Consider the following 13,927-nt stretch of genomic DNA (forward strand, 5'->3'; position numbering starts at 1 on the left):
AGGCACACCAGTAAGGTAAAATATTTCACTCACTTTGCGTGCAATGCGTGCCAGTGTAGCCCGGCTCACAGCTGCACACATCCGGCGTCTGGCAATAGCCGCGCCCACAACCGCCGCGACAGACCGGCTTGCAAACTGTGTCGTTGATCGAGATGTTGCCTTCATAACCCGCGCAGCAGAAGCGTATCGTGCGCGTCTTTGTGACATTCTGTGGAGTAGAAAATATGTTTCTTTATTTGAAGTGCCTAAAAGTATGCAGTGGTCGCATGATAACTCAAGTAACACTGCACAGTCAGTCTGAAAAGTAAATGTACGGTAATAAAACAATTCTTACTGTGATACAGCTTATAACTAGATACGCTTATATATGTACATATGTTTAAATTTATATAGCATAACTTTCACATACACAGTGAACCAAAAAAAAATTGTAAAGGAAGATGGTGTGATATTGAAGTGTATTATCTCGAAAACTATTAAAGTTGTTGCGTTACCACGAAAGTGAGTAAAAGGCCTTTTGTTAATTATCCTAATGTAATTGAAATATATTTTTAAAAATTTAATTTTCTCAAAAAAATTTAAAATTCAAAATGACTCCATTTTGAAAAACAAAAAAGTCTACAGTTTGCATAAATTAACATTTTAATATTCTTAAAAGAATATTCATATATTGTAAGTATGTCTCTTTGTTTTTGTTATTGTTATAGCTTAGAACCGACCTTCGAGGGAACGGTTTACGCTTTTTGTCCTATATCTTGATTGGGAATATTTATTCATAGAATGCGCAAAATAGTATGTAAGTTCAGGAGGTATATTTGCCCATATTTCCTGAAGGCAGCCATAACCACATTTATATTATTAACTTTGCGCTTTCAAAACTTCGCCTCCACCTAAGCACGAGGTTCAATGAGGTTGAGGTATGAATTCCTAGCAGAATGTAGCAACTCTTTTTACATGTTGTTCAATAATCATTCCTCAACCACTAAAGCAGAACACTTTGGGTTGTTAACCTGATAAAGCAATAGCCACCAATCAAATTGAGCTTAGCAGCACTGACAATATTTAATTTTTTATATTTTAGCTGCCTAGGATGGTCCTTAATTTATACAAATCGAAGACTATTGAATTTGGACTTTGCGATAAAAATTACAAAATAGAAATCCCTAGTCACGGCAGAAATACTCTTCCCTATCAACAAAAACGTGGTCACCGTTTTCACCAACTACCGTCCAATCTTATCGAGCGCAGTATGTGAAAGACTGAAGCCCACCGTCATAAAACTGATTGGACCTTATCAATGTGACTTCAGACCTGGAAAATATCCAATGGACCAGAGTTTCACCATGTGCCAAATCAAAAGATCCGTGGAAGGAAGATCGACACATTCCACTTCTTCGTCGATTTTAAAGCCGCCTTTGACAGCACGAAAAGGTAATGCCTATATGCCAGTGTATCGGAACTTGGTATCCCCGCAAAGCTATCACGGCTGAGTAAGCTGACATTGAGCAACACCTTCATCAAGATCGGGAAGACAAGAACACTTCCTATTATGTGATTTCTTCAATCTATTGCTGAAGTGAACAGCTGCTGACGTACGCCGAACATTCTCTCGGAAGCAGCATCGACACCAATAACAATATCAGCTATCAGGCGCTACTTTGAACTAAGTAGGCAAGTGAAAAGTAAAGTCCTCTCTCGACGAGCATCATATCCTTGTCATTTCCGTTCTACTTTACGTTGCGGAGGCGTGGCCAATGGCATAATCTGATGAGTCGGACTTAGAAGTGTTCTAGGGAGAGGTTTTGCGGAAGATTTATGATCCTTTTTGCATTGGCGACCGCGAGTACTGCAGTCGATGAAACGATGAGCTGTACGAGATATAAGCCGACATCAATGTAGTTCAGTGAATCAAGAGACAGCAGCTGTACTCCAGCTTTGAAGATTTTCCATTCAGTTTCCGCCAGTTAAAGCAGAGGAAGACCTCCACTTCGTTGGAGAGATCAAGTGGAGAAGAACCTGACTGCACATGGTATCTCGAGTTGGCGCCAAATAGCGAAAAGAAGAAGTTAATTCGGTTATAATCGCGTAAGCAGTATCCACGCTAATAGAGAAGTAGAAGAAGAAGAAACGTCTTGCAATGTTTTCTTCGATAATTTTGACTTGTTTGGTGGTGTTTACACTTTAAAATCAAATAAAACCAGGAAGCTCCGAAAAGGCTGTAGGTGGACTTCTACAATGTCAGCTTCCTTCGACTCCTTGGCGTTAGAGACAGATGATATTTTGGGTTGTTTTTTGACACTCCGAGCAACTTTGCTTTCAGACTGTCAGCCATTATACACGGCCATCGTCACACATTTTTAAAAACAATTTTCCAATAACTCACCAACAAATTTAAATGTCTTTGCATTTGCTGCAAAAGTTTAAAGAATATGCCAGCAGCAAGCGAAATGCTCAATAAACATATTTCATCTGCAATAAAAAAAGGTCTGCGGCCCCAAATAAGTTGTGAAGTATTTTTGAAGTACCATTTTGTCCGTCCAGTCATGTCATTCATGTGTCTGCATTGAAATTTCCTGCTTTTATTAATTCAACACAATCAACGCTACTCCCGCTTAAATAAGCATCACCAACAGCGCTCCCACCACCACGCCCCCACATGTTGCACTACAAGCCATAACATATGTCCGTATATTATAGAGTCAGAGTCCACGTTTAGTCGCAGTCGGCTGCTGCTTGTGGGTGCTCAATTAGTGTGGCGACGTCACCGCCTGCCCCACACGCCGTTGCAGCACTGGTCGGCGCGCATCTCAACATTCTTCACTAAATTGTTTACGAGTGTGCAAGTGAGTTCTTGTTGTTATTGTTGCAATTTGCATTGCGAGCCCAGACTGAGCGACGACCTGCCGTTGCTTGACTTTTCGCTGTCATCAACTGCAGTTTGTTATTGTTGCTGCGCTGTGGTGAGAAGCTGAGGTTAATAATCCATTGATGCAAAGTATTTAAGGCGTTTTGTGTTATTTCGCTGCTAATTGCATGAAAATGTCTGCGACGACTTTGTTGTTGTTGTAGGTGTCGGTGACCGTTATAGGAATTTGAAAAAAAGATTGCATGGCATTACAGAATTTAATTTTGATAACACCGGTCGACAGGACTTTTGGGTCTGACTTCTAAATGCTAAATTTCGGCTCCTCCTATACCAAAAATAGGAGAAGACTATTTTTTTTAAGTTTAATTTCTGTCGTTTATATTTTATGTTCGTATGGACAAATCAGGCCCATTCCTTTCAAACGAAAGCAAACTTTAAGAGTTAAAAAAAAATTCCACCGTTTTTCAATATCTAGAATCAGAACTTGAACATGAAAACAGAAACCCAAAAACGAATTTTTTTATTAACCAGTGTAATTGGTGGTTAGCATTGAAAAATTGTGGATTCTATTGTTCCTGAAGATCGGCATCCTGTAGCACCTTTGAACAAGGTAACTGGCGATGAGGAAGATTTTCTTGCTTAAGTGGTTACATGGGTTTACGGATTTTAAAAAATCACACATTTTTTATTGTCTTATTACATTCTATAACACCTATTCTAGAATTAAAAAAAATCAAATTGATCCGAATAATATTTTCGGAGATACCGCCTTGAGGACTTGGGCGCTCGAGGTTAGCTGGGCTAAAGGCGCCGTCTTTAAACGCGTTTTTCTCGAAACTATGTTTTTGAAGTCGGTTGACAAGATTTTTGGACAACTACTCAACCCATCTTCATGACATTTTACACATGTCTTTGAGATACAATTTTTAAAGACTTGAACAAAAATTTTTTTTTTTCCTTTTATTACACCTATCTGAAATAAAAATCCAATTTTCAGTATTTTTTTTATCCGTTTTTAGAACTAAGTTAAGTTTTTAACTAAAATATATTTATTTTTACTTTAGATGATCAGATAAGGAGTTATCCTGCCAACGTAGGCACATGGCAGAGTTTAAAATATTTTTTTCAAAAAATTTCCGAATTTTTTTGTTAATAGAGTAATGTTTGCAACAATTAAAAATTCTAAGAATATATTTCATTTTTTATATAAAAAAAAATTTTGGAAAATAGACTGTTTTTTGCAAAATGCACCGAAAAGCAAAATTTTTTATTGTTACTATAAATATTTGTCACTTGTTTCGCACAAAATCCACAGTTTTTGTTTGTTTACCGCACATCTCAGCTGAAAGAGAGCCTCAACGGAGAAGATGATTTTCTTAAAAAAAATTGTTTTCGTTTTCAAGTTGTTCCCAGACAAAATCAGTAATTTTACATCGTTTACGTGGTCCAATGGCTTCAGTTCCTGACTGAGAATAATTTTACACGGATGCAAGCGCAAATATTTTCCAGAACCCGCCAGGGTCTTAATTCTTGAGAACGTTATGAAAGCGGCATATTGCGGTCTTCAGCAATACTTGCTTGGACGGCAGCAATATTTTCAATAGTTCGAGCGGTTCTTTGTGTTTTTGGCACTTAAATATATATATTTTTTTTTATTATTTCATTTTATTTACAATCTGTCGTGTGACAATAAGCAAATGTTATTATATCTAAGATTCACTTTGATGCTAAAATTGCAATTTGTCCCTTAAATACATAAGGGCATTTGAAATATAAGATTTGTACTATATATCACAATTTACTTAATTTAGTATTATATATATTTTACAATTTAATTAATTCAGTTAAACTTAAGATCGACTTAAATATTATGTAAAGAAAATGTAAACTCGAAATCTTCAACAATTCGACGACAGGTGAACGATTATTACGACCACAAAATGGCAAAAGCACACAAAAAAAAGTTTTACTAGATTTAATAATAATTTCACGAAGTCTGTTTGGTTTTTTAATTTTAAGTAGTAGATCCAGCTCAGCGATATAGTGGCCACCACAAAACGTCTTTTTTAAGAAGAACTCCCGGGAATCAGCTGTAGTTGCTTTCCAAATAAATATTTCTACGAAAACTAAGTCTTAAAATACAGCCAAAGGATACCATAATTTGTGTAGATATTTCAGGATCAATAAATTTAAAAGTTTTCTCAGAAAAAATTCAGGTAAACTCGCTTTTTCTGGATTCTAAAAGTATTTAACCTCTTAAACACAAGTTTATATAAATTCATAACTCAAAGACCGCAATCGCGCATAGTTAAGCAATTAAGCCATTACTATGCACCAAGCGAGCCTCTACAAATCACTAGTCAAGTACTTCGCAAATTTCATGAAATTTCTAAGCTTTTTCAGCTAAGCTGACCGCTTTCTTTTAAATTAGCTCATTGAGAGCCTTGAAAGATATCTCACCGCAACCGACTAATTTGCAGTTGTATACGAAGTAAGGTTATTTGAGGACATTCTGAACAGACATTGAGAAGCATTATGTTAATCATACGCCATGTCGATATTCACATTATAATTCCACAGATTTTTAGTTCCTGGAAGGCTAGTAAATTTTCCAGTCACGACCTGTTCTTTTTGGCTTTTTACATATCTGATGAAAATAGCTATAAAAGGTACAACATAACAGCAAGTGCGATAAAAAAGAATGTTCATATAAGTATTGAACAGTTGCAGGACAATAACTGATAATCAATAATCGATTGCCGATATTTTTCTTTGCACTAATTGTCCTCAAGAGACCATAGTTACCTCGACTGTTTTTGACTCACTGGATACTGCATTTACATATTTACGTGAGATCTAGCATTAGTCCTCTGGCAGTCTTCCGGATATAAGAGCTACCGTAATACGATAAGTAACAAATATTCATACCCCAAACGTAACCAAATCCAGTCACACATATATTTTTAAGCTCTACACATACTATACTATTTTTGCCAAAGTAACTTTGTCTGCTATTTCGCCTTATTTGCTATTCACCTGTAAAAATTTAGTTGAAGGGTTTCGATTACAAAGCACAGCAGCGGCTCAAATGCATTTCTTAGGAATTCCGCGTTAGCCAAGCCACATACATCAGTACATGTACCGTACATATATACAGATGAATATATATATAATTGTATGTATGAATAATGCATTCGCATTACATCTGCTCAGCTTAGAGGCGCACACACTTGCGTGCAGCATTAAATTTCATTAGAGCACAATGAGGAATATGAAATAGATCTTTCGAAACGGCTGTAGGCAAGTTGACGAAGCACGAAAAGGAATGCCATGCGCAATGCAAGTGTGTGTGTGTGTGTTTTGCTGGGTTTTAATTACAAGTTGCAGGAAACTTACGCAATACTGTGTTGCGAGTACTATTTCTTTGTTCGATCTTTTATTGCACTAGTATGTTGCAACACTGGAAAGTGGAGTAGTGAAGGTATGCTTATGCTCACAAAATGTGTGTGTATATGGGAGATACAGTTACAATTGTTGCACGCCAGTATTATTGCCTTACCAGTTAAGTAAGTGTATAAGTAAAAGGTTGCTTATTAGCAAACATTTCGTCTCTTCATTTTCATCTTATTCTGCTTTGTCTTCCTACTATATCTTATTTAGTCTGAGAGATCGCCTTAGTAATTTGATAAATTTTTGCTGCCTCTAAATTAAATAATAAGTGGATTACGCACTCCCGAGTTTCGTAAATAATGAATAAGAAAAGCTTGCGAGTTTATCACAGCGAAATGGAAAGTAACGTAATCCTTCCTAGTATTTGATAAGCGTGAACTATATAACGGAGAAAAGTTTAGCTATAGAAAGATTATTCTTCTTCCTTTTCTGCGTTAATTTTTACAGCGCTTTCTTGATCCGAGTCTTCATGGACTGTGGCAGCCGTGCGCTGTAAAGCTGGTTTGAAAGTTGCACTACATCTACTCCAACCCGTTGCAGTGTAGATGGGGCCACTGGCAACACAGCTCATAAGATTGCTGTGCCCGCCGGTGGTAGCAACATCGTCTGCCTTCAACAACTGATTTGATGTCCTAGTCCGCTTCGTTCCTTTATTATCCTCCCTGTTGAGTTTTTGATTTAGTGGTCTCTACCCTTAGCGTTTTATACCTACCACCAAGTAGTAAGTATCAATGGCCGTTGTTTTACCCATTCCCCTACTTCTGAGGTTGCATATAAAGTTATCCAACATAAGGGGATGATTGGGAAAATACGTCAGCCTTAGCTAGGAGACGCTTGCTTGCAAAATGTAAGGACTCTGATAGGAGCCAGTTTGATATCTTGACATTGTAAGCAGCGACCCCCATTGCCCAGTCGCATCTTGCGCGAAGGATACAGCTAAGAGGAAATTTTGGCGACCAAAATTGTATATTAGTATTTTGCAAAATAAAGCCGGCTAATAAACTAATCCTTAGGATCACCGTTTTCATTACGGGGCGACCCTGATGCTCTTAGTCTCTTTTTTTCCACCGCATGTAAGCTCCTACAAAAGCGTTGTATACTTGTGGTATACCCAGTTTGCTGGCATGTCTGCCAATAAAACAGTGATCTGTTGGCTGTTGGCTCCGACTAGACTTCTTACGTCACCCCTTTTGAATTGTAATGGTCGGTGGGTGCGCGGCTCATATTCCATTCATGCCAGTTTTGTCTGTTTGTTGGGCAACTTAGGGATTGTCTCAACTGAGACTCGGCTATACTTATAACATGTTTGTCTATTAGATATTTGCAAGTAGCCAGTAGCATATATATTCTCTCCTTGTCAGAATTTAGTTTTAGTATAGTGCCTGCTTTGACTAGTTCAACAGCTTCACATTTGCTACGGATATCCCTGTGTCCTGGAACCTAATGCAGGTTTGTCATGAAATATGATGTTAGCTGCATTAAAAGATCAAGATATTATTTTACTATCTTCAATGAAGCCTTACGAAGCTTTATTGATTTCAAAGCCACGTAACTGCCTGTACATATGCATAAATATATTCCTTAAAGGGAGCACATTCCTTGTGAGAACCAGAAGACTTTCAATAATTGCTGTCATCTCCGCTTGGAAGACACTGCAATTGTTTGGTACTTGGATAACTATTCTGATATCTAATTTTACTATAAAGACACTCGGCTAACTCGATTATCTACTTTGGAGCCATTCGTATAGATATGCAACCGTTTGGCCCTGTTCACCTCACCCGTTTTTTTTAGGTACCGCATTTTAGTTTAATTCTATAGAATTTTGAAAATTTGTGGTATTGGGTAGAAACGGGAGCTTGCTAAGTATATTAGAATGCCCCTTTCTATAGACTATTAGTCACCTATAGGGACTGTAAATTAACATACATACATTAAATGTGTTATTGATTTATGGAAGAGTTTTTATTTGTATGTCTAAACTCTAAGTCTTGTCTTTGATATTAAAAACAAAAATCTCATCCTCTTAATACATCTGGAACTCTTTGTAATGGAATAGAGTATTCCTAACCGTATCTAAACAACCCCATACATTAGTGAGCTCAAATGATCCATGATTTCTTGAAATAAATTTGAATATGCTTTTCTCTTATTTCACGTTAGAAGTTTTATTATATCTTGATTACTGCTGGTGAATCATGACTTTCTTTTATCCAGCAATTACACCATAATACTAGTTATAATGTATTATTGGTACACACTTGTCGTATCAGATTACACTACCTGAACTCATATAATATTTGGCATTAGATTTAGTGTGACTGCTTCTAACCAATGACACCACATACCAGTCTACATACAGCGTTCCTACCAAGTGGCATGTTAACATACATATATATAGTATATGCAAACTTATATAACTGTAAATGCATCTAAGCATATCTATGTATATACCATACATAAGTATGTATATTCCAACTGATATCATGACATAATTAACACCGCCACCAACTGGTGATTACGTTAGCGCCGCGACCCAACAGCCGCCCGGCAAACTCTCGATTCAAGAGGAAAGTGGTAAACGCGAGTGAGAGCGGCAGCATGCGAGTGAGTGTGAAAAATCCACTTCGGTGATTATGTATGCGCTTACACAGATCAACGGCTAAACGCCAAATGACAACCTGTCAGGCGGTCGAAAAAAAGTCTTAATCCCGTGCGAAATGCATTTGAATGAACTTTACGCGTGTGCAATGCAAATATATTGCCATTTAATTTATTTGCTGCCGCCTTTGTGTTAACACATCTGTTGGTATTTTGTGGTGTGACATAAAACGGATTACCGTTACGTGTGTTTTTTGGGCGGTGCGCATCTGTTACGAGAATGATTTAGCTTGGCGAGTGCTTAGCGTGCTCTTCCTGCTTCGGCTGTTGCTGTTGAAATAGAAATATTTTAATCCATACAACTCTGTTTAGAATTGAACAACGATATGTAAATAAATCTCAAAATTACAAATCTATCAAGCAAGTTGAAAATGATTTACTACAAAACTACTATGAGTGTATTGGCTACTTTGAAATATTGCTGGCCTTAAGGCATTTGAGGCGTCTTGGTGGTCCATCTGTAGAAGTTAACAAGACTACTTCTTCGTAACAAGGCTGTAGAAATCGTGCATTATGCGCTGCTGTAATTTTTAATATTTCTGCGTTAACCGAGTTTACGCCTAGATCACGCTCTATATCAGCGAATCTACAATGCCGAGGCGATTGACAATTAGTCTTAGTACTTTGTTTTGAAATTGTTGGATGACACTCTTATTATTTGATTACTCTGGGGATGTAGAGTTGCGCCCCATAGCTCCATATCGATCCGAGTATTTGTTTGTAGATAAGTAACGTATTTTCGATGGAAAACACTGATTTGTTACCAATCAGCTTAGAGTAAAGCGTCATTATTAAGTATTTAGCGGAGTTACAGTACAGCATTCGTGTACCGTCTATGAAGATTGGTAAGTGTTGTATCTTGTTGCTAGTTTGTTTTATCTCACATTTCTTTGCCCATTGTAGAACTTTATTTACAGCTTTTTGGAGACTCAATGTGGCTGTTGTATAATAGCAGTCTACTGACAGGTCATGCGTGAATAGAATATAAAGAAGAGGGCCCAACACGTTACCTTGTGGAACTCCTGCTTTTATTTCCCCAATAATAGAATAACGCGGAATTAGCGATCTGATAAATACAATTTTTTAATGTCATAATTCTGTATCTAAGTTTCAGTTTCAAAATCAGTCCTTTGTAACAAACTTTATCGAACGCTTTTGCAACGCTCAAAAACACGGTGGAACATACTTTTTTCCTCAAAAGCTTTTTTAATAATGTGTGTAATTTAGTGGAGTTGATCAATCGTAGAATGATTAGCTGGAAAACTGATACGCTGGAGTTATGGTTTTTACTTTTATAATAGTTGACCGATTTTGATATTTTAAACCCTTTGAGCCGTAGCCGATTTCCAGAAGTATCTCCGAAGAATGACGTCTGGCCGTATAGAAGATTTTGTACTTAAATTATCTAAAATTATCGGTTTGCATTAAAAAAAAGACAGGTTTCTGCAGGCCAAGCTAAAATTTTTATCAAAAATATTATTAGTTCGATTATTACTTGACAAATATATCTAGGAAAATCGTGTCAAAACTGCAAGTAGTTCTGTTCAGCTTTTTTGGATAAATTTTCTTTATGGCCTTGGAAAACAGTGTTTATGGAAATACTCGTTTGGAATTTTGGGAGCCAATTACACTGAATCAAAAACTATCTCCAATAAACTCAAATTTCCAGATATTATTTTCAAATAATTTAATGTTGAATCATTAAAGGTTGCAAGCGTTCGATTATTCCAACCGAAGGCCCAATTTTCGACACTTCTTGCAGCAATTAGCGCCAAATATTCTCTTACAAGATATTAATAGTCTTGAGCCATAAATGACTTCACATAAAAGCATGGTCTTGGAGGCCACGAAACAGACCCATTCGCTTAATAAAAGTTTCCTTCAATAAAATTATTGCTACATTGTTTTATCGTATGATTCTATAGCGTTCCCAATAGAATGTAAATAAAAAAATCCCAATTTTGAAGAAACATGAAACATTGACTCCCTCCGCCTATAGATCACACCAAAGAGTGTTTTTTTTTTTTTGAAGATTTAAAGACGCTTCGACCATGATTGTTAGTTTATCATCACTCCAAACATGACAATTTTGTTTGTTAACGTACCAAAAGTGAGCTTCGTCGCTGAGCAACATTCTCTAGTGGAAATCTGGATGTATGACCAGCTTTTTTGGACCCATTCACCGAACGTTAAACGCGATTGATGGCTCGCTCGGCTTCAACTCTTGCACGAGTTGGATTTTGTAAGCTCGCAAACCCAGATCCTTCGGAAAAAACTTCCAAAAAGTGGGTCGACACAGCTACAATTATTGCGGACGTTGGCGGCTGGACTGATTTGGGTCTTCTTCGATACTCTGTCTGAGAATGCATATCATCCAATCGAAGAAACGTACTGCGAAATAGATGCATGTGCGATTATGTTGACCGAATATTGAACTCACTGCGATGTCTTGCATGAGTCGAACCATTATTTTGGTAATAAATATACTCAATTTGCAAACGTTGTTCCGGAGTGAGTCAGTTCAATACAAAATGATAAACTAAAATGAGTATAAATCAAGTAACAGCTATTAAAAAGACCAACCTCGAAGAAAGTAATGTCTCTTTGAGAAAAAAAGCCCTAAATGTATATTCAGTATATGTTCCCATATGCCAAAGGTAATTTGTTTTTAGTTCACAAAATCATAGTCATATTTGTGTCAACTTTGTGAAATAAATGTCCTGCTTCAAATACACACAATCTTCCGTTCGCCCACTTTCCCATGCTCTTAAAGAGCTTAATCGTCTTGATAATTTCGCCTAATCGAAGCAAAGCGGTTTGGAAACAATATCCTCATGTCAGCTATGCACTTCCTCGACAACATCGTAACATGTACCGCTGACCCACAGACACGCTGCCGGCGATCGACAGGCGGCAGACGGCAGGCAGGGAGCAACCGGCAGCAATCAACCGGTATGTAGAGCATAAAAAATCGCCAAGGAATGCTGAGCTGCTGTTAATTAAAATGCTGATCTTCAATGTGTGGCAGGCAATAAACTTTGCGAAACTCGTCGCAAAAGCAAGCGCGCACTTATGTACTCATATATCCGCGCTGGACAGCAATAAATAATTTTTCGGTCGGAATCGAATTTCGTGGTTTGTGTGGAATTGGTGTGTTCCACTCGTTTTGGTCAAAACGACTGCTGCCACAAACAGTTTTACGATGTGCAATTAGGAAAATTAATTAATTCAAGTAAACCGACTTAAACGGCTGTCGTGCTGTATCTGCGCTGCGTACACATTGTAGGCAATTTCCGATTTTAACCCACTAAGCACCCTAGTGTAGCTTTTTATATACATTTTATTAAATTTTTTAACAGATTTTCTCTGCTTTAATAGGTTGTGTGATTTTCTTTTCATCAATTTGCCGATTTGGTATGTGGACTTCGATCAGTTTTGGAGTTTTGGAGAGCAGCTGTAATGAGACACCATTTTCATCCCGTGGCGCAAACCAAAACGTCCAACATATCGTATAACCTCAAACGGGTTATGCTTTTACTTCCAAACACAGTTAGTTAGTTTGGCATTTACGTGATTTTCGCGCTTTTGCGAAATGATGGTGGCGAGCTGCTCTTTGGCGTTTTTTTGCAATTAATTTCTGCTTTGGAACATTTCAAGAAATTTACTGCAACGCATAACGATTGTTTCTTTTAATTACTGCGCAGCGGCAGTTTGGACTACCGTTTGGTTGTGGGCAATGCATCTATATGCGTTGAATTGGTAACACTTTTCGTTGCTGATTTTAATCAATTTTTGAGCATTCTTTTGACGTTCAGGAGCCGACGAGACGGCCAACCTTAAGCGCATTAACGCAGCTGCATTTTGGCCACTACGTGTCATGCCGCTGACAGTTGCTTGTCAGTTGCTCTACGCAAAAGTGCCACAAATAAAGCGCTTACATAATTGGATTTTCGCACTACCTTGGCTATCGGATATTGATAGCAAATACTCGTCTCAATGAATCTCATTGGACTCAACTTGATTTAGTGTTAATTCATGTAGATTGTGTTATAGAACTTTAATTTTATGACAGCTTTTGAAATGTTTAATCAAATGCGACCTTGTCCTGATATTCCACAAGACGGGCTTTTGTTCAAATCTCACCTGGTAGGCTAGTATATTCAGCTACCTTGATTGCTTTGACTATTTCAATAATTTTATTCCGACGTTGATGCTATTTGGCTTCGTTGATCTTGTACGAAAATTAAAATTTGTGAATTATTGGGCCAATGAGAAAGGTAACCTATAGGTAACCGATAGGTAACAGCGCTCTTCAGTTTCGTTCTCTGTATATATTATAATCTAAAATTTCATCCAGAATTGAGATTAAAACCACATTAATGCGTACTTTAATACAAATCTTTATTATCCCTTCAACTAATTTTTGGAGCGCCATTCGCTAAATTATTGAACAATTTCAATATTATATTCAAAAGCCAATGGTCGAGTCCAACTCATGCTGCGTGTGATGAATTTTGAGTCCTCAGCTATGTTGTCAGCTATCTCTTTTGCGTCTCTATTCTCTCTGCTCGATATGTTTTTTGCAAAAGATTCATGTTTTGTGGTATGGGCCTATCACTAACATTTTCATACCCACAACTTTAACCAAAATCCACGCAACAGTTTAAATGGACCAGGCTAGGCCAAGTTCGATCAGATGATATATAACTCTTAGTCCTTACTCGATTTCGTAATTTATAAACATTTCGGTTTCAGACAACAATTTACTGAAACCATTTTCATTTTCAAATTAAAATGAACCGAATTCCTTTATTCCTTGGTAAAGCTAAGATAGGTTCTGAAGTCGATCCTAACAAGGAACTCACTTGAGCACGTTAGAACGCCGATCCTTTGTGCTACCTAAAACTCCTATAGAATACATCATAAGAATCTTACAATTCGACAAAGCCT

General features: G+C 37.3%; 1 protein-coding gene across 1 annotated transcript in view; it reads right to left on the reverse strand.

Moving 5' to 3' along the window:
- The window catches only part of LOC126753763 (uncharacterized), a 53,886-nt gene that overhangs the window by 32,914 nt on the left and 7,045 nt on the right, over positions 1 to 13,927 (reverse strand). Inside the window, exon 2 of the mRNA XM_050465431.1 lies at positions 34 to 208. Coding sequence (XP_050321388.1) covers positions 34 to 208 — 175 coding nt within the window. The remainder of the gene's footprint in view (positions 1 to 33; positions 209 to 13,927) is intronic.

The sequence above is a fragment of the Bactrocera neohumeralis genome, chromosome 3 (assembly GCF_024586455.1).
Source record: "Bactrocera neohumeralis isolate Rockhampton chromosome 3, APGP_CSIRO_Bneo_wtdbg2-racon-allhic-juicebox.fasta_v2, whole genome shotgun sequence".
NCBI classification, from domain to species: Eukaryota; Metazoa; Arthropoda; class Insecta; order Diptera; family Tephritidae; genus Bactrocera; species Bactrocera neohumeralis.